The sequence below is a fragment of the Arachis stenosperma genome, chromosome 8 (assembly GCF_014773155.1).
Source record: "Arachis stenosperma cultivar V10309 chromosome 8, arast.V10309.gnm1.PFL2, whole genome shotgun sequence".
NCBI lineage: Eukaryota > Viridiplantae > Streptophyta > Magnoliopsida > Fabales > Fabaceae > Arachis > Arachis stenosperma.
In genome coordinates this window covers 20477365-20498418 of record NC_080384.1, presented here as the reverse complement: position 1 = coordinate 20498418, position 21054 = coordinate 20477365, and the positions used below count along the sequence as shown (strand labels likewise).

Here is a 21054-nt window from a genome sequence, read left to right as displayed (position 1 = left end):
AGGGTTAACATGTAAGCCGCACGAAAAGGTGTTAAACTCAACTACCAGCCACCTTTTTCCACCAATCAATCTCTCATTAAATTGTTTATTTAATATTATTCATACTTCCTAATGCTACCAAGCTGAAATCTCACCATCTATTTCTCGTTTATTTGCCGTTTTTCCATGTATGGCTCCCTCTTTTTCCATATTTGAGTACACGAAAGCCAAAGCCCCAAAAAATTCGCATGCATGATGTCAAATTGTCAAGCATATTCTCAACCATGCATAATACTATTCAGCATCGTCATCTCAGTAATTAAGACAACTTCGAAACAGCTTCTTTATTAATTCATTCAACAAAGATGCTATTCGGACAACAAAATCAGTCACTAATTAAAATCAATCACTAATATATTTGTATATAAATACATATATAATTTAATTTATTTTTAATATGTATTTATATTTTTGACATATATTTTATATTAGTAGCTGATTTTAGTAGCTACTTTTAATATACATGTAGCATGTAATTATTTTTATATAAAATTAATAATTTAAAGTTATTATATTCAATTAAATTATTATTTAATAATTTTTAATAATTAACTTCACTTAAATATAGAATAATATTAGAGAGATAAAAAAAACAGTCAGAACTCATTTTATTTAGCATTCATTAATTGTCACAACAATTAATAAATACTAAATAAAGTAAATTATGACTATTTTTAATTGATTTTCTTTGGTTATTAAACATTTTCGCTCGTGTAATTGGTTGAATTAAGCATCAATAATAAAGAATAATAGACTAATTACGAATGTATATATTAATTGCATTGGAGCACTAATTATTACTCCAAATGTTTCATATATGAATTATACTGGAGTACCTATATGTATCAGAGCTCATTAATATTTATAACATTTATTCAACTTCTTCGCCTAACATAATTCATTCTATATTCGAATTCGACGTGCTGTGTTGCTATTTCTACTGAACAAAATATGTCGTGTCCATCATATTCAATTCATGATAACTTTTTGTAAACTATTAATACATTCAATTTTATAAGGTGATGACTATAGAAGTCACCTTTAATTTACTAATTAATTAAACAATAAGTAACTAATCAAATTTATATAAAAAATAACTTTAGTACCAGTAGCTTAGGGTATGTATGTATTATGTATTAAAATAAACATTCCCACCACATAGCACCAAAAATTGAAAATGAAAATTATTAGTTAATAAGTTAAACTCTATTATGTGTCTAATGATGAGTTTATTAATGGTAAAAATTTGCCCATGATAACTGGCTAGTTGATATGGAAATCTCGGACACCACACAATCTAGTAAAAAAAAATTAATTACTTTTGTTGGTTTTATAATTTACAAAATTTATAACTAAATTTTTATATTTTTTTAATTGAATCTTTACACTATTTTTAATTTTGTAATTAGATTAATGTTAATGTAAAAAATATTAAAATTAACGAAATATTTTTTTGTAAATTAAAGACACCCACAATTAAAAATATAATTAGATCATTGATCACATATTTTTTGGATGTTTAACCACATATTTTTTAGGAGAAATATTCTATTAATTTTAATATTTTTGACACAAAAAAAATCTAATTATAAAATTAAAAATAGTATAGAGATTCAATTAAAAAAAGTATAAAAATTTAATAGTAAATTTTGTGAAACTATAAAGACTAATAGAATAATTAAGGAAAAGTATAGGGTACCAATATATTATTTGCCAACAATAATTAGTTATTATATTTTAAACACATATATAAAGAGACACATCCAAAAATATATTTATAAAGACACTTTTATTAAAATACATCTATAAAAAAGATATTTTTATTAAACACATCCACAAAGACACTTTCATTAAACACAATTATAAATAAGAGTTGGCAGATGTTGCCAGAAATAGTGTTGGTAACGTAGCGGGATTTAATAATTAAATCTAAAAAAAATTTACAACCATACTAGGTGTACAAATGAAATAATTCCAACGTTATTCCAGCAAGTTATACAAGTTATGATCATCATCATCATGATCATGTTTTCGATATATTGTTATGAGGAAGAAGATGAGAGAGGACAAAACAATAGAAGGTTGGAACAAGAATATATATTATTAATTAAGCTTGCATTGCTAGATGCAAAATAAAGCAATGATTATTAATTAGCAGTGAACTAAAAAATAATTAATTAATTAATATAAGTCTCTATAAGATAAGAGAAAGATGATATATATGAGAGTCCAATACTCTCCGATCCTAATAATAATTTAAAATGTATAAATGTACGTATAGTCGATTTCACATAAAATTAATACGTAAAAGTTATTAGATGATTTAATTTATTTCACTAAATTTTCATCTAATAGCTTTCAGTTATTTACTTTACGTAAAGTTGACTACATCTAAGTTTTCACCCGACTAAGAATCATTGATGTGCATGCAGTGTAGTAGAAGTGGCTACCACCCCAAGCTTCTGAAGATTGAGCTTCACCACAGTGTCCACAAACATCTTAGTATCCTCACCAGTGTTCCCTTCGGGTATGTCCACCACATAAGACTCCAACACTATCGTGTAAACCTTCTCATCATTCTTCTCCTTGAACTCATTCACCGAAGTCACTGACCGATAGTTTTGAAGACGGTGCTCGCCGCCGACCACGCGGAAGCTCAGAAGGTGCTTCTCGTCGTCTAGAATCTCCAGCCTCTCGGTGCTCGTGGATGCCGGAAGGCCTGAAACAACGGTGACCTCGCGGACGCTGCCGACGCCGCCGTCTCCCTTCATCATGTTGCAGCTCTTGATGAAGTGCTTGTACTTCTGAGGGTTCTCGAAGCTTCGAACGAGTGGCCACACTCTCTGCGCTGGCGCGTCGATGCGCTGCGTTATAATGGAGCTGCAGGTGTTCGGAGACGGGTCGAACTTGTGGTATGTGTTGATGATTTGTGCAAGTTCTGCGTGTTCTTCTGGTGTTAGACCCTGCAGAAGAGGAGCATGTTGTGCTGCAGCTGCTGATGATGATGATGAAGAAGAAGAAGATGATGATGCCATTTTAATTCTTTCGTTGTTTCTTGTTTTGGTTTCGAGGGTAATGGAGGAGGTAAGAACGAAGTTCAATTTGTTGTGTTCATATTTATTTATATATATGGATATAAAAAGAGATGATGAATAATAATATATAGTGAAGAAGAATCACATGAACACACACGCTTGGAGTGTACCCTACCTTACTACAACTGCGTTTGATTAGAGTTTTTATTTTTAATATTTTTTGTTTTTTGAATTTTATAAAAACAGTAAAAATAAAAATACAAACTAAACCTAGCTACCAGCTTTTTTTTTTTTGGATAGATATGTATGTGCTCTATATATGGGAACGCAATTTTGAGAGGAGTGGTCGCAATTGTTGAAAAGAAAAAACATAAACTGGAGATTCGTGGATCATGTGATTTCTCTAACAAACTTGTCTATGCTTGCTCATCTAAACTCGAAACTCTTCTTCTCATGACTCTATCTCCCTTGACCCTTGACCCACCATTATTTCTTAGCTTGCTTGTTGCCTCTGTAATTATTATTTTCTTTTTCTTTGCCTGTGATATATTGACTATTATATGAATAATCATGTGATAATGTCATTTTGATGATGATGGTCAAATCCATCATACTTTGATAGATTCTCTTGCTTTTGACTGTTTTCAAGTGTTAACTAATTATATTAATATGTGTGTTAGAACCTAGAACTTAGAACCAAGATAATAATACGATCCTCTTGCAACACGTATATAATGTGCACCTTTATTTCTTCTTAATTAAGATATATTTGCGTGACATATTTGGTTCCAACGTTATTCAAAATTCAAAACCGACACTGTCACTGACATAGTAGTAATAGCTCTTCATTGGAGGACTGAGTTGCATTGTTTTGTGTTTGTCTTTATCTTCGTTTCTTTCTACTTAAACCATTTATATCTTAATCAAAACTCTAAACCATAAACTAAACAAAGCTCATCCAACAAAAAAGCCAAAGTCAAAACGTTCCAAATTTAGGATTGGAGGAAATCCTGCGATGAGGAGGAGACAGAGACATGAGCCTTGTTTTGAAGTTTACAAATGAGACAACCTTTGCTTCTTCCAATCAAAGTTGGACAAGATTTTGTCATTGATATCTGAGTCGCCTCATTATATTCCAGTTACCACTTACCACTACGCACCAAATTACAATTCCCATCAGGGCCTATAATTTACACCCGTTTGGTAAAAGATAGCAATATATGAACACTCTCAATCTTATTCACTGGTACAGCCTGTGTAGTGGCGCATATGTTAATAAACTAAATCTGGGCTTAAAGTTCAAATTAATCCCTTAGGTTGAGTTTGTTTACAGAGACAGGACACTGAGACACAAAATCGTATTTGGCAGAAAAGACATAGACAGAGACATTATATCCAGAGACACTGAATTAGTGTATTTTGTGTCCATCCTAACAAGAAGGACGCAGTTACACTAACAAGGGACACAATTTATTTTTTATTTTTTCTTTTATTATTCTTGTTAATTTTTCATAATTATATTTTTTATTGTTATATTTTTCATCTCAAATTTTTTGAATGAAAAAAATGAGAATAAATTGAATTTTCATAATTTGTTCTAGTTTATCACCAAACAGAATACAAAAATACAAAATTTTGTGTCTCTGTCCATCAATATCTTATCCTGTTCTATTTTCAGTGTCTTATCTTATCTTGTTCTTAGAAATAAACGCAGCCTTATTTTTTGTTTTTGACATGGTATGGCTCGGATAAACCCGACCCACACCCAACAACATAACCCAACCCTAACCCAGCTACTAATATTAATAGTCCTAATCAGACTCGGTCCTGCATGCTGCAGCTGAAACGTAGTTCAATTGGTAAGATCTTATGTCTCTTAATATGCTGTATTCGAATTCAAACTTTGACTGTATGGGTATGTAGCATGCGTGTGTTGTGGTATTTAGGATTGGAGATTGTACAACATATCTAACAAAAAAAAAAAGACTCGGTCCTTCATCAATCTCAACTGATATTCATCTTCCTAATTTTAAAACAAACAGAACAGCTCTCCTCAAAGCATTTTCCTTAGCTCTATGCTCTCTAAAAATGGAGGAAAGGGCTGCGGACAATTTCTCGCTAGGTCGAAACTTTTGTCTATCACAAGTTTTGGGCTGTATTCATCTTATCATACACCTAATTTGCAGTCCACGAAAAAAAAAAGATACATGCACCAAAACTTTGAGCTACACTATGTATGGTGCCAGATAAAGGCCATGCAGGCTAAAGTTGCTCTGACGTCATGTAACTTTTGTCTCAAGTGTTAAAAGTCTTTGGATCTAGTTACATTTCCATAATTTTCATTTTTTAGCCGGGACACTATCATAGACACACAACATCATGCGACACCAAACACACAATAATACTAATTTCAATTTTTTTTAATTAAAACACAGTTGGATACAGAAGATGCAAGTATTAGATAGATATAAAATGAGTATTATGTCCGAGGTACAAACAAGACAACTTAACAAACAACTTATGTGCATATTAAAAATAAGCCATTAAGTTATTAACGGTATATTTGTGTATAAATAAATAAATATATTATTCACTTTTTTTTTGCTAATTAAATGTTAGTCAAATTTTAATAAAAATGTTATGTGTATTTTTTTTATCATTAATTTTAGGTAAATTCTACTGTACCTTTTTGAAGTAATATATAAATGATCTTCTGTGATATGTTATTTTATGATTGAATAATATCTTAACTATAGTTAAATTATTTTGTAATTAAAAAATAATTTAAAAATGATGAATGTATAATTTGATAAATATTAAAAATTTAATGCTAGTTTTTTTTTTTCAAATTAATCTACTAGAAAACGTACTCTAATTCTTTTTAATGGTGATAGCTTCTCCCCCATTCCTTATTCGTTATCGCTCACCCCCAATCCTCCATCTAATAAAAGGAAGCTCAAAACCACTGCTTCCCACGGATACGTTAGTTAGTTTAATTTTAAAATTGAAATTCTCAATCATCTTAACTCCAAACGATAAATTCATTAGTTTCCTGCACCATTTTCGTCACTCCTTACACTGTGTCGGCGTAATGCTGGTGCAAGAACTGGATCGAGATGTCCTTGTCCAAGATGCATGGCATTGAGGCATGTAAGTGTCTCTCCTGTAAGGTCGTTTATTAAGGGAGTGGGTAATGAGAATATCTTGCAAACGACGTTGCAGAATGCATAACCCAATCTTCTCGAGCCAGAGTCATATCCTCATTTTAAAAAATTATTTAATTATAGAATGGTTCTATTTTAGTTAAAATGTTTACTCTCATTAAGTTAAATTAACTCAAGTTAAAAGTAAACATTCAATTAAAATGTACCACATCTATATAAAAAATAATTTATATATTTTTTAAAAAGAAATTGGGTAGAATTTACCTTAATTTTATGACTAATCTTATATATATATACGTAACATGTTTGATTTATAAATAATTATGCATAAAGACAATTATCTATTTGTAGGGAAACAGTTTTTTCTATTTTTTCTTTTGAAATTTCGTTTCACTCTTACATTATTATTTTTTTCTTTTTGCATTCTCTCTTTCTTCTAAGTTCTAACAGCACTCTTATCACTACTATGACCACCTTTGGCAACCACCCACCAACGGCCACTCTCCAATGACAACCTTCCTGCAATCACTCATTGGCAGCCATCTTCTCCAGTGGTGGTCACTTGTTAGATGATAAAAGTTAAAGAATCGAAGGATTAAAATTCGATTACACATTTAAATTTTTAAACTCTAAATCTAATAACACACATTCAATAATTCTCAAACAATTCAAATGAACATCGAAACTCAATTAATACTCGAAGAATATCCAAAACCCCATTAAAAATATCTGAAAGTATGAGTACATCCAAAATAAAAAAGAAAAGTCACACATTCAAAATTTTATACAATTGAACTTCTAAAACTATATTTAATTTAGCATCCAAAATCGTCAAAGAGTGAGATATTTAGAACCTCCAAAATTAAAAATCTATCATAATTAGTTATATTAAGTTACTCATCCAAAATTAAAAACGCATGAAAATTCTGCAAGCCATACAAATGAGCATCTAAATTCTAATACTAGAAGAACATCAGAAACTCTAATAAAATGAATACCCGAAAGTGAGATATACATTTAGAGGAGTGTTAGAAGTGAGTATGTTTTGTGATTTGTAATTATCAATTAGTCATTATTAGTATTTTTAATGATGTAAAATTACATCTAGTGATATGGAATTACTTATTTTTCTTTTGTTAATAAGTACTGTCTAAATTTTAATAAAAATGGAAACTCAATTGCAGTTGACTTCACGTAAAATTGATAACTGAGAGCCATTAGATGATTTAACTGATTTGACTAAATTTTCATCTAACGGCTCTAGACTATTAACTTTATGTGAAGTCGACTGCACCTAAATTTTAACCTTTAACAGAAGTGCTTATCCCTAAATTCATCATTAGATTCAGTTATGTCAAATTAAACATCCGAAATTAGGAAACCTAAATCTAACCCATACAAAAAATCACTCATCCATCTAAACAAACATTCAAAATTTAATACAAGAAGAACATAAAGAAACCTATTAAAAAGAACATACAAAAGTATTTATTGTAGAACATCTACAAGTCCAAACAATATACTCAAAAAATTTAGAAAAGAAAGCATGAAACACCTATGTATTTTATGTCGGAGCAAATTAAAGTTGTTGACTATGACAGTGAGTAAGAGAAGTGAAGGAAACAACAATAATGATGCGAGAAAATAAAACCAAAGAGGTGGAGACAACAAAAGCAAGTAGAACGAGAGGAGGAGGAGGTGGCAACGATGGCTTCAGATTTGGATGGCAACAACTTTAGTTGCTCTGAAGTGATTAAATGGGTAAAATAATGTATTAATTATTCTTAAATTAAAATAAGATGATTTATATATAATAAAAATTATAAATTGTATGAGGATTAACTTTTTAATTTATCACTTTATTGATTTTCTATTCTTCTCGCTTTAGAAGATTTTTTTAGAAAAATGTATGTGTCAACAATGGCTCTAGACGACAAAGGAGAGAAAGAAAGCAGACCAATGAGAGAGAAATGGGGGGTTGAATGAAGAAGGAATCGGGAAGAGAAAAGAAAGAGTTGTAAGGTAGCGTTTGGTAGAGAGACAAAGACTGGAAGATTGAGGTTGAGAGAGAGACTAAGAGACAGAGATCGAAATAAATTTCAGTATTCTATTTGGTGTAAAATGAGAGACAGAAATTGAAACAAGAATAAAACTTTGATTTAATTTGTAAAAAGGATAAAATTGGAATTAATTAATTGAAATGAGGGTATTTTAGGTATAAAATGTTATTAAAATTTCAGTCTCTATCTCTAAAAATTTCAGTCCCTTGTGTCCCTACTTTTTGGAGATATTGAAATACTGAAATTTTAGAGACAGAGACAGAAATTTTAGTACTAGTCTTTGAGTCAACAAACATGATACTGTGTCTCAGTCTCTCAATCTCTGTCCCAGTACCTCAAAACAAACGCTACCTAAGAGACTAGGAATAGTAATTAAGAATAATGAATGTGGATTAAAAAAAAGAGATAAAAATGTTTAAACGTCTTTTTTTTAAAGATATTTGTTATTAACTAAAATTTAACACATATAATTGATTAAACTATATTATTTTTGTCAAAATTAGATCAAACAAATTGATTTATCAAAAAATTGGTAAACTAAATCTTGAACCGATTTAAATTATTAATATTTTTTATAAAAAATGACTACAATAATTTTATTATAAAAAAATTATTAAAATATTTTTATTATATATTTTTTTAATTTTAAAAATTCTAAATTCTAATCTATAATAACACAAAGAAAAGAAAAAAGTTAAAATTTAAGGTTTTTAATATATATATATATATAATATTTTAATCATTTTTTATAATAGAAATATTATAATTATTTTTTATAAAAAAATATTAATTTAGACCAGTTTAAGGTATAGTTTATCAATTTTTGACCAAATCAATTTATCTGGTCTAATTTTGATAAAAATAACATAGTTTAACTAACTATATGTATTGAATTTTAATTATTTAAAAACATCTTTAAAAAAGACGTTTTAAGCTACTTTATCTAAATGACTCCCTTAAAAAAATGCTTTTAACAATAAAAATAAAATGTTAATTAAAATTAATTGAAAAATGATTATTTTCTTGTATTTTCTCTTTATCAAATTTGTCTCAATAACTTTAGGATGAATTATTTTTTGTTTAAACTTTTGTAATTAGGAAAAGTATAGGGAGCCAATGGCTTAAGGGTACAATGCGTATAATGGAGGTTTAGAAAGTATTAGAAATATAATCATTAGTGTTACATTGTCCTATCAGGTTACGCTCTTGGAATGAGTGGTTTAATGATATGATATTAGAGTTCTAGATCCAAAATTGGATAGTATGGATGATGTTCATTTTATTCATAGACCAAAGATTTAACACATTGTACATATTGTACACTTAGACCATTGGCTTCCTAACACTACTCTTGAAATTAAATTAAACCTATTCAATTATTGTAATGAAATATTAGGAAATTAATATTTTTTATAAAAAATATATTAATCCATTAATAATTATTATTTAAATATTTAATAACAAAAAATATTAACTAAATACTGTTAAAATTTATTATTTTTATTTTTATTTAATATTTTTTATAATAAATACTAAATAAAATAAATTTAGATTATTTAGGTCGATTTTTTTTTTCTATCTAGGAATAATATCTCTAACATACATGTATCTCATAATACGAGATATCGCAGGTGCCACTTGCAAACACACACATGGGCTCCTTTAATTTACATGAAGGACGGAATTTTTTAACGAGTTTATTGGACAATTATGATTGGAAGAGAGCACTTTAGTTTCTTCAAGTTTTGTGTTGCAGCTTCAAAACCTTGGGTGAGAAAGGGTCCAAGAGAAAAACTGTGTTCTTCCTTTCTAATCTAATTGCCTTTCCACTCTCTCTCACACACACATATACGGATATACCCCTTTTCAAACGCACTATGAACATAATCAATATAATGCCACCAAAGAACGCACAATTATTAATAGAGTTTAAAATATAAAAAAGTATAGGTAAATAATAAAAATACTAAACAATATGAACAATGAATATATCAGATGTTTATTTTATTAAGTGTGTGATGTTATTCTAATATTAAGATTTAGATAGGTAATTTAAAAGTATAGTATGTTTTGATTTGATTGGTGATTATTCATATTGTTCAAAAAAATTATTAATTACCTAAAATAACCTTTCAAATATTAGTTGATTTACTTTTTGTGCGATATTACTCTCTCTCTTTCTCTTTCTGAGTCTATATATGTGTGGGTGGGCAGTACGTACGTGAAACCCGGTCTTTATATATATGTGTAAGTGGGCGAAGAGTGGTTGTGAAATGTAAGAAAGGAGAATAATAATAATAATAATGGCAAGGAAATGCACGTATTGTGGGAATTCTGGTCACAATTCAAGGACTTGCAACCACAGTCTCAGTAGTACCACAGGGGGGTGTAGGGTGTAGTGGACTAAAGCTCTTTGGGGTACAACTTGATGATAATCAATATTCTTCTTCTTCTTCATGCATGGACTACCTGCTATCCTTATCTGCTGCTGCTTCTTTATCATCGTCGCTTGTAGGTGCAAATAAAAATTCACATGAAATATCTTATTCTTACTTAACCTCCGGTGCCAGCAGTAGTGGTCTTATGTCAACGATCAAAGACAATAACAAAGGTACATATAACTATATTCTAATCTGTTATATCAGACTTTGACGATTCATATATATATATATTAACTACTTACATTCATAAAAGTGTCAACTTCTTCACTATTTTTAATACGGTGAAAACTCATATGCAGTTAACTTGATAACTTGACGTGAAGTTGATAATTGAGAGTTGTTAGATAATTTGACTGATTTGACTACATTTTTATTTAACAGCTCTCAGCTATCAACTTCACATGAAGTCGACTGCATATGAGTTTTTACCATTTAATATTTATCAGTATCTAACATAACATATATGGATCCAAAACATATGTAAGTATTTACTGGCGATGATCATCATCAGGATTGGCATGGAGTGAGGAGGAGCACCGTATATTCCTAGAGGGGATGGAGAAGCTGGGGAAGGGTAACTGGAGAGGCATATCCAGATGTTTTGTGAGAACAAGAACACCCACTCAAGTGGCCAGCCATGCACAAAAGTATTTTCTCCGTCAGACTCGCCGGCGGAACACTTTCAGATCAAGAAAACACCGCCTCACCCTAGCAAATGAGGGCACTAGGAATAGCGATGCCGTTGTTCTATCTCACTGGCTTGCCTCTGCAACTTCAACAAATTGCACCTCAATTCAAGGCGCAGCAGCTCCTGATTTAGAATTGAAACTTGCAACTCCCTCTCCCTCCCTCTAATAAAGTGGCTAGCTAGTGTAACTTACTGTATGTGCCTACATATATTCTCTTTGTGCCACTTAGTGTTCTATATATGAGAATCACCAAGATAAAAGACGTTTAAAACGTCATTAAATTGTGTAATTTGTATCAATATTAAATCAGATAAATTAATTTAACCAAAAAATCAGTAAATCAAATTTTATATTGATCTAAATTAATATTTTTATAAAAAATAACTATAATATTTTTATTATAGAAAATAATTAAAATATTCTTTTATATATATAATAGAAAGATTGTAGTATTTTTTTATAAAAAAAAGTATTAATTTAAATAAGTTTAAAATTTGATTCATTAATTTTTTTACTAAATTAGTTTATTCGATCTAATTATAACAGAAATAATATGATTTAATTTATTACATATGTTAAATTTTAATTGTTAAAAAATATTTTTAAAAAAAATATTTTAAATATCTTTATTTAAGTGACTTATATATATATAGGAAGTTGCAACTTTAGATATATTTTATAGTGTCATAATATAATTTTTTAAAAAGAGTGGAACTCGTCTCTCAATACTCACATTTACGTAATTTAGACAAAAAAAAATTGGTAGGCATCATTCAATTATCCTTACTGTAAATACTAAATAGTACTACTACTTCTTAAGTAATTCTACAATCCTATTTATTATCATGTTTTTATTTATTTATAAGACAAAAATATAATTCAATCGTAAAAACGAAATGAATCTAATATAAAACTAAATTAATATGAAATTATAACAAGATATGTCTAAATATTATATTAATATATAATATTCCAAAATATGCTTTAACATCTGTATATTACCAAAATAAAGAACTAGTAATTAGATTATGATTGATTCATTAAATTCTTATATATTTCTACTTGTTTGTTGGGTTTTATTTATGTATAAAATTCAACTAAAGAGTTCAATTTTTTTCGATCAAAATCAACAACTTTTTTAAATCTTCAATATCAAATTTTATATCTTAAATTCTAATCCTAAACTATGAAATTTTCAAAATGAAGGTTAACAAAAAAACAATTTTATAATTAAAAAATGGATTAATATTCTGTATTAAAGAACGACCACTGAAATTTAAAATTTAAATCAATGGCAACTAATTGCAAAACTGTACAAGGTCGAGAACTCTATAAGATGCTTTATTCTGGTGTTGTAAAAAAGATTATTATCAATATACGACTCGGTGATCAAAAGTTTACAACCCCTAGTAAGATCTATATACAAATCTAATGTTGTAACATCCACCTCCCCTCACATTTTTTCTTTTACAGTTCTTTTGTGTTCTGATGGGGTTTCGTTTGTTACTGGTCAAGGCTATACGACACTCATCTGCATTAGAGTGGACTTAACTGGACTCTAAAATCTAAAAAGAAAAAAATAAAAAGAAAGAGAGAGAGAGAATAAGGAATGTTTCACACACTAATCAACGTGAGACTCATAATTTGCGAAACATTTTTCTTGCACCATATGCCGGCTCTGCTTTCTCTCATTCTCAAAGAATAATATAAAGTGATACACAAAAATGAATTTCCCTTCATTTGATGTGTGGAGCTCGTTTTACACCTTTAACGACAACAAGATGTTGAAGTTGGCAGAGGCGAGATAATAACTCGGAGAATGATGGCCGTAACTGTGGATCCCTGCATTTCAAACACCCAACTAAAATCAAACAAGCGGAAAAACTACTATTAATATTTAATACCAATACGTGATTGAAATCACGGAGTTCCATGAATCACATTAATAACACCGTTAAGTTGCCATCGTAATCATATATAATATGAATGTAATTTAATTTTAACTTACATTTGCCAACAATCACGTATTATCTGTTCTACTTCTGGATCAACATCATCTGGAATTTCAAGGCGCCTGTTTTGGAATCCAACAGCTCCAACAACCTGCATTTGGTTCAAACCTTGCCACGGGATCATTGTCGTAGCCAACTCCCACAAGATTACTCCAAAACTATATATATCACACCTGAAACCAACACAAGATTTAACTATTAATCATATCCTGAATTTTTATAAACAGGTTTCTTATTAGAGGTCACAGTGTCATTCATAATTAACTTACTTTTCATTGGCAAGCTCGTTTCTTAAGACTTCTGGTGCCATCCACTCGGCCTGCAGGCAAAAGATTTATCTAGGACTGTGTTACTTAGCTTAAAGCTATACATCATAATTCTAATTTATGAAAGAAATGAATGAATTAAGAGTGTAACCCAATAATTTTCAAAGTCCGTTAATTTGTAAGAATTACCGTTCCAGCATAGGACTTTGATGACAAAAATGTATGGTGCTTCATCCGCGATAGACCAAAATCACAGACCTATCAAGAGACAACAAGGTATGGTGCCTTATTTTCAGATGCATAAACCAAACTCTCTAAGGGGGAAAAGATAAAAAATTTAAAGTTTGATTACCTTAAGAACCCAATGCTTGGAGACAAGAAGATTCGGAGACTTCAAATCTCTATGGACAATGGGAGGATGACTTGTGTGCAAGTAGTTCATTCCCTTAGCCTGGTTTTTAAGACAGTTAATATCTTCACATCAATTAAAGGCAAAGAGAATGGAGGATATGAAGTTAAATACAAGGATAATTTCATCTCATTACCACATCAACAGCCATACGCAACCGCCTCTTGTCATTAAGTTGAAACTTAGGATTACGCAATAGACCATATAAACTCCCTCTGCATACCAAGTGGCAAATATACTTTAACAAACAAAATAAACATGTAGGAAATCAACCACACATGCACGCACACAAACAACAATCCAAACCTAAACGACAACAAGAAAAGGAAGAAAGAACATTGACCTTGGAAGAAACTCTGTCAAGATGGATAGATGTGGCGGACGAGTAATAGCTCCCATGAAGAGCACAATATTGGGATGCCGCAGTCTTAACATGATCTCAACCTAGTAAATGCATCGCATGGGTAAAAATGTATATGTAAGCACATGAATGCAACATTGATTTGTGTATAACATCAGATTCTTACTTCAGATTTGAACTGAGCCACTGCATCACTAGAAAAATCTTGTGTTAGAAACTTCTTCACAGCAACTTCCTACCATGGCAAACCATTAATTCAAAACTATCAAAATCAGTGCATTTGCAACATGACTACTGCTTCACACGAACCCATATATAAAATTAACCCTACACCAGTGCATGATGACACAAACAAAATTTGAGAAGAAAGAATGAAAGTGGCCAAGGAATATCCATTTATGGAAGCAAAATAGACATCTCGGCATAATTATTCATCCATATTTTATTTTCTATCAACAAAAATGAGCAATTAATAAAATATCTACAGCCATACAGAAATCGGCTATATATTGACTTAGAGAGCCCTGTACCAAGCAAAATGATCACGAATAAGTTGAATGCTTTACCCTCCATCACTACCCTCACAATTCAAATTTTTTATTCTTTAATTCCCCTTCATACATATTTAAATTCCAATTTTAGCGATTCGAAGATAAACCTTGAAAAGCGGCTAATGAAAAGGAATTTGGTTATTTAATTTGAGAGACACGGAATTTTACTTCCAATGTGTTATTCCACAAACTATAACTCATCTTTCAGAATTAAGTCTGCATGATGGCAACTGGGAAAACAAACATCAAAATCAAACTTCTGGCATAGTACATTAATATAGATTTTGCAGTCATCTAGGACTAGGAGTTATGCTAAAATTATCCATTTATGGAAGCAAAATAGATATCTTGGAAGAAACTCTGTCAAGATGGATAGATGTGGCGGACGAGTAATAGCTCCCATGAAGAGGAGGAGGATGGTGAGCTGGTGGTGAATCCTTCACAGATTTTGGCACCGCGGACCGCTGAAGACGGTGCTTTAGAGGTGCGCTGGGAGGGTCTCTGTTCTTGTGAGGACAGCTGGGAGAGGGCGGCCACATTGGAGTTCCACCTTGAGGATAAGGTGGTTGTCCAGGGGAGGAGTTTTGATAGAATGGCGCCTAATAATAACAGGTTTGGGCTATTTTACAAGAGAAGAGGTAAGTAGCAGTTTAGCTTGGTCTAGCTGGCTGGTTGGTTAGTTAAACTCTACTCTTAACTACCTATTAGTAGCTGGGTTGTAGTTAGCTTTGTTTTTATGCTTTTCTGTTTTGTTAATTCAGTTAGAATTGGAGAGAACTCTCTCTCCCTGAGTTGGTAGTTCCAACCATGTAGAACATTCTAGGGAGTGCGAATTGCAGTCCCTGTGCAGCAATAAAATCCTAACCTTCTGCTATTCCCTGATTTTATCACAAGAAATCAACAATGTCCTGAAAAGTATTAGGAGGTGAGGATATAGAGCACTTACCGAACCGTTGCAATCAGCATGGAAAACCTCACCACACGAACCTGAAGGAGTGCCACAGTTTTATGAGGTTAGTCACAAGAGTACAATAAAGGGGAATGAAAGGCACAGCTAGTAAATTATAGATCTTACCGATACCAATACGTTGACCAATACGAAGATCCTCCCATTGAATTTCCCATTCTTTCCTCTCCCCCAAGACTGGGTTAACTCTGTCATTTTTATGATCATATGTGATACACTTTGCTGACTCTATACAGGGTGCCTTATTTATCTGAATGGCTGACTCTTTACAAAATCCAACGTCATTTAAAGCTACACCAACCTCATTATAACCATTTTTGTCATCCCCATCATGGGAAACATCAAACCTATCACGTGTTTCACAAGAAACAGCTCTCTTGGGCAAATCAGATTGGAGACATTGCTCTTTACATAAGTAATGAGATTGCTCTAACCCATCAACTCTATTGTCACAAACCATCACAGACCCCTTCCCGGTCTTATCACATTCACAATCACACTGTGTGGAATTATCATATCTATCTACGTAAAATTCTTTCTGCTGTTCTGACCTAGTATCATGGGCAGTGCACTTCATTTGATAGGGTATGAGAGATTTGTTGTAGCTTAATGACAACCTAGTTGGATCATCTTGAACGATATCCCTGACAAATTCTTCACATGTTTTATCTTCACCCATATCTTGTGGATTTACAACTGAAAAGAGATCATGTGGGGGGAGGGCTCCACTCTCTAGCAAAACTGTGTGTAGTTTTTGTGCGAATTCCGGGTTCTTTGCTGCACTGAGGACATACTTGGATACATTGTTTACGCGAATCTTTTCTGCAGGTGATGTTTCTCTATGTGATGAGAATTCACATGATTTATGCAGTGACTCTAAAAGATTTCCCAAATTATGTCCAAACCTCTCTCTTTCATTCATTCCAACATGGATATTATCAACTAGTTTTGTTTGACCACCCACATTTAATGGTTTTTCTGACTGGGACCTGACTGCTTTTGTTTTTTTGCTGCACTGATCAGGTGAGCTACCCAAGACTTGAGTTCTAGTATCAATCAAATGTGTTCGGTTAGACAGTCCCACTCGGACAACTTCTTCACAATTCCTTACAGAAAAGCTATACTTTTGGAGCTGACTGCTTGGCACCTCAGCAGGAATAAGAACCCCAGGTGCACCCATCATATCAATGATGTATTCACTGTGTCATTACAACAAGTCAATAACAGCTCTTGAACTTGTTCCACCATGGTGCACGGCATGCACCATTTATTATTAGAGACCTAAGGTGATAAAGGTATGATGATAAAGTATCTATGGTAAACAATCCTTGGACAACAATATTTAAAAAGACAGTTAAGCCATTAACATTCTAGCATAAGATTTACCTTCCATCATCAGCTTTTATCAAATTCAATGCTCCATCATCAGTTCCAGTGTAATAGCTCCCTTTGACCAGCATGCAAGGAATATTAATCTTGTCAGCAAGTACCTATGCACCGGGACAAGAAACATGTTTTAATCGAAACTTCTGAATGGTTATCAAGTAAATTGCATGAATTACATCAAAGTTGGAGGTGGCATAAAAGTGAATGTTTTTGGCTAAAGAGAAATGAAGAAAGCTCGATTTAGCTTGATGCATATCACCTGTGCACCATAAACTTGGAAATGCAACTTTGCACTGTTGGGTTTTTATGTTCTTTGATGAATGATGGGTCGAAACAGAACATACATGTCAATTGACGGAGAAAACAATGTTCTTCGCACACAAAGTGTTAAAAACTGTTATAAGATATTTGAGATAATTTTATGTGCATATGCATAACTAGAAAATATAGAGAATGTTGCAACCTTAAAAAGCAGGGCTCGGTGACGCGACAGTCCAACATCAAGAGAGCCAAGAGGAAGAACAATGGTTCTTGAAGAATCTCTTAACTCATGACTCCTCCTAGCCCACCTTTCTATCATTTTATCTGCACTACCAACTGTGCCACCCATTCTGGTAACAACAATATCAGCAAGTCTCTGCAGCAAGCCACTTAAAATCAGTCCTTTTTCAGAAATAGGACAGTCATTGAATAAGGCACAGGCCTTTTCCTCAAGCCGCTGCAGCTCAAGATCAACCAAGCGGTTCACCAAGATGACTTCACGATCACCATTTTGTGAGGTGGTTTTAGCCTGCAGATCCACCAATAAGGGCATCTTTCCTCGACGAATGAAATTTGAAGAGATTCCATAAACATCATAAAACTCATCCATCACTTTCTCCTCATAACCTATCACACTATAATTCTGCCAGAGGTAAAAACCAAACAAATTACTCAGAGAAAACACTCCCCTTTAACAATGTCAAGCTTCTACAATTGATTAAACATTAACAACAAAATGAAAAAGTGAGATAAGTTTAATTGATTACGAGAATGAAATAAAAGTGAAAGAAGTACCCAATAGCGAAGGGATTGGAACTGTGTGAGGGAAGACTCAGAACCTAAGCTCATCTGCTTGGCGGCATCGATCTGATCGGAGTCAGCGTCATTGTTTGGAATTGGATGGGAAGCACTGATGGCCAACGCCATTCTCATCTGAAATTGAAACTCATGCTCACGCTCATGCTCTGCAACACTCAGATTGCGACTCGGTAGTTCGTTCATAGTAGGAGAAGCGCCACCGTCACCGTCACCGTCATCGCCGCCGTCTCCACCACCGATGTGCAGCTTCCTAAACAGATTCTTCATCCTATTTCTCCCCATATTTCACTGTTATTGATTTCGATTTTACTACCAAAACCAGAATATGATGAACATGAATGAACTGAAATGGGACTTGGAAGATTCTATAACATTGGATCGCATTAACTTCAACTGCCTACCTTCTATTCCCTCCAAATTACGCACTTTTTCCTCATCCCGATTCCATAACTATCATCTTAAAATATCTTCAACAACCTTATTCCCTTTTGGACTCTTCTGATTTCACACTTTCAGGTCTTTTTTGGTAAAAACATTCACGGCCAGATTCTTTTTTTTTTTTTCTAAGTTTTTATTTTTTGTTATGGTTAACCACAAAAATACATTCGAGTTTTAGTATTGACAAAAATATCTTTAAATAATTTAAAAACACAATAAAAGTATTTAATAATAAATATATATTTTCAAAAAATATCTTAAAAATAAAATTTTAATGTAATTTTTATAAACATGATTATAAAAATAAACTATTATTACACTTAAAATTTTGTGATTTTTCGTTAAGTATAAAGTTTTTTATAAATTTTTTTAACAACCAATAATACTTTTAAAAAATTGCAAAGCAATATATACTTAACAAAAAAATCACCAAATTTTAAGAATAATAATATTTTATTTTTAATCATACTTACAAAAAATCACATCAAAATTCAATCTCTAATGTATTTTTTGAGAAATACATGATTATTGTTAGTTTTTTTTCAACATGATCTAACATTAAATATGTATTTCTCAAAAAATACATTAAAGATTGAATTTTGATGTGATTTTTTACAAACATTATTAAAAAATGAGATATTATTATCCTTAAATTTTGGTGATTTTTCGTTAAATATATTTTTTTATAATATTTTTGTTAACAACTAATATTATTTTTAAAAAATAACAAAAAATATATATTTAAAAAAATTATCAAATTTTAAGAATAATATTATCTTATTTTTTAATTATGCTTATAAAAAATTATATACAAACTTAATCTCTAAAGTATTTTTTTAAAATATATATTTATTGTTGAATATTTTTATCGTATTTTTAAATTATTTTTATTGATAGTAAAATTTGTGTATTTAAATAATTTGAGAATATTTTTAGTAGTTAATTTTTTTTTTTAATTGATGGTTTCGGTTATGGGATTCCTAAACTAGCTCAAATTATGCTGGTTAATAATATTGGAAACATTTCAAGTGCACTAGGGAACACCGGTGTACCAGTTGTTTTAACCGTTGATTTTAATTAATATATATTATATATATTTTTTATAATTCAGATCAACGGTTAAAATAACTGGTACACCGGTACTCTTGGTGCACTTGAAATGCTTCCAATAATATTATATTCAAACTTACATGTGTTAACATGTACTTTGTGTGCAAGAGATAAATATTACTTTATTGATATTTTTTTTATCGAAGATAGGAGACTTAAACTCGTAATCCCTTAATTGAGTATGGAAAGATTATATCATTTGAACTATTTATTGGTATTTGCTTGGCTATTATGGTAAAGTATTACAGTTAGGATATGTCTAAATAAGCACGGTAATTTTGTACATATTTAATATGTTGTATTTTTATAAATTATTAAATTTTAATAAATATAAATAAAAAATTAATATAAAATTAGAATTAATAAATTATAATAAATATAAAATATATTAGACATTAATAATATATAAATAAATATATATTTTTTAATATATAATACTTTAAATGATAACTATAATTTTTTATTTTTAAATAATAAATATAAAATATATAAATAAAAAATATGATATTTTTTTATTAAAATTAATTATTATGTAATAAAATTTTTATAATATTAAAAATTATATTAAAATAATATTTTAAACTGTAATATAAAAATATAAAATAATTATATTTTATTTTATTTTACTTAATAAATAATTAAATTTTGTTATATTAAAATTTTATTAATTAATTATTTGTTAAAAATATTATTATATAATACAAGTTTTTACTAAAACGTTAATAAATATATAATTTATTTAAAATATTATATATATATATATATATATATATATATATATATACATAAAATTGTTGACATTTATTTTAATTTTTCTAAAATTTTTTGAATAAAAAAAGAGAAAAAAAGAAAATAAAAAATACGCATATCTTTTAGATTTTTTATTTAAATAAAATAAAAAAGATCAAATTTATCACATTTCTTTAAATAAAATTTCAAAATATTATTCTCTTGAATTTTATATCATATGAATCATTTTAGGATAATAAGTTTTAGATAGTATATTAAATATCACACATCTTAGGATGATTTACGTATAAAACTCT

The 21054-nt window shown here is 30.4% G+C and overlaps 3 protein-coding genes across 3 annotated transcripts; 1 reads left to right on the top strand and 2 right to left on the bottom strand.

The window, feature by feature from the left end:
- Positions 1–2239: 2239 nt before the first annotated feature.
- Positions 2240–3291, bottom strand: LOC130946702 (abscisic acid receptor PYL2-like). Its single transcript, XM_057875540.1, has one exon. It carries the CDS (start codon positions 3072–3074, stop codon positions 2454–2456), a length of 621 nt encoding a protein of 206 aa, XP_057731523.1. The 5' UTR covers positions 3075–3291; the 3' UTR covers positions 2240–2453.
- A 7310-nt stretch (positions 3292–10601) lies between these two features.
- LOC130945556 (transcription factor MYBS3-like) lies at positions 10602–11594 on the top strand. Its single transcript, XM_057874264.1, has 3 exons — positions 10602–10662; positions 10814–10909; positions 11251–11594. Exons 1-3 carry the CDS (start codon positions 10602–10604, stop codon positions 11592–11594), a joined length of 501 nt encoding a protein of 166 aa, XP_057730247.1.
- Positions 11595–12727: 1133 nt separating this feature from the next.
- Positions 12728–18898, bottom strand: LOC130945032 (serine/threonine-protein kinase EDR1-like). Its single transcript, XM_057873683.1, has 13 exons — positions 18437–18898; positions 17844–18284; positions 17381–17484; positions 16103–17193; positions 15974–16014; positions 14643–14711; positions 14459–14559; positions 14252–14330; positions 14059–14157; positions 13896–13964; positions 13710–13759; positions 13437–13613; positions 12728–13270 (listed from the first exon to the last, which is right to left on the bottom strand). The coding sequence occupies exons 1-13, from the start codon at positions 18740–18742 to the stop codon at positions 13165–13167; spliced, it is 2733 nt and encodes a 910-aa protein (XP_057729666.1). The 5' UTR covers positions 18743–18898; the 3' UTR covers positions 12728–13164.
- Between the last annotated feature and the right edge of the window lie 2156 nt (positions 18899–21054).

Excerpts from the sequence above, each read along its gene's own strand:
- LOC130945556 (XM_057874264.1), top strand. The coding sequence starts at position 10,602 with ATGGCAAGGAAATGCACGTATTGTGGGAATTCTGGTCACAATTCAAGG. Across the intron at positions 10,663-10,813 it reads TTCAAGGACTTGCAACCACA|GTGCAAATAAAAATTCACAT; the intron begins GTCTCAGTAGTA and ends CGTCGCTTGTAG. Across the intron at positions 10,910-11,250 it reads GATCAAAGACAATAACAAAG|GATTGGCATGGAGTGAGGAG; the intron begins GTACATATAACT and ends GATCATCATCAG.
- LOC130946702 (XM_057875540.1), bottom strand. The coding sequence starts at position 3,074 with ATGGCATCATCATCTTCTTCTTCTTCATCATCATCATCAGCAGCTGCA.
- LOC130945032 (XM_057873683.1), bottom strand. The coding sequence starts at position 18,742 with ATGGGGAGAAATAGGATGAAGAATCTGTTTAGGAAGCTGCACATCGGT. Across the intron at positions 13,614-13,709 it reads AACGAGCTTGCCAATGAAAA|GTGTGATATATATAGTTTTG; the intron begins GTAAGTTAATTA and ends TGTTGGTTTCAG. Across the intron at positions 13,271-13,436 it reads ATACGTGATTGTTGGCAAAT|GGATCCACAGTTACGGCCAT; the intron begins GTAAGTTAAAAT and ends TTTGAAATGCAG.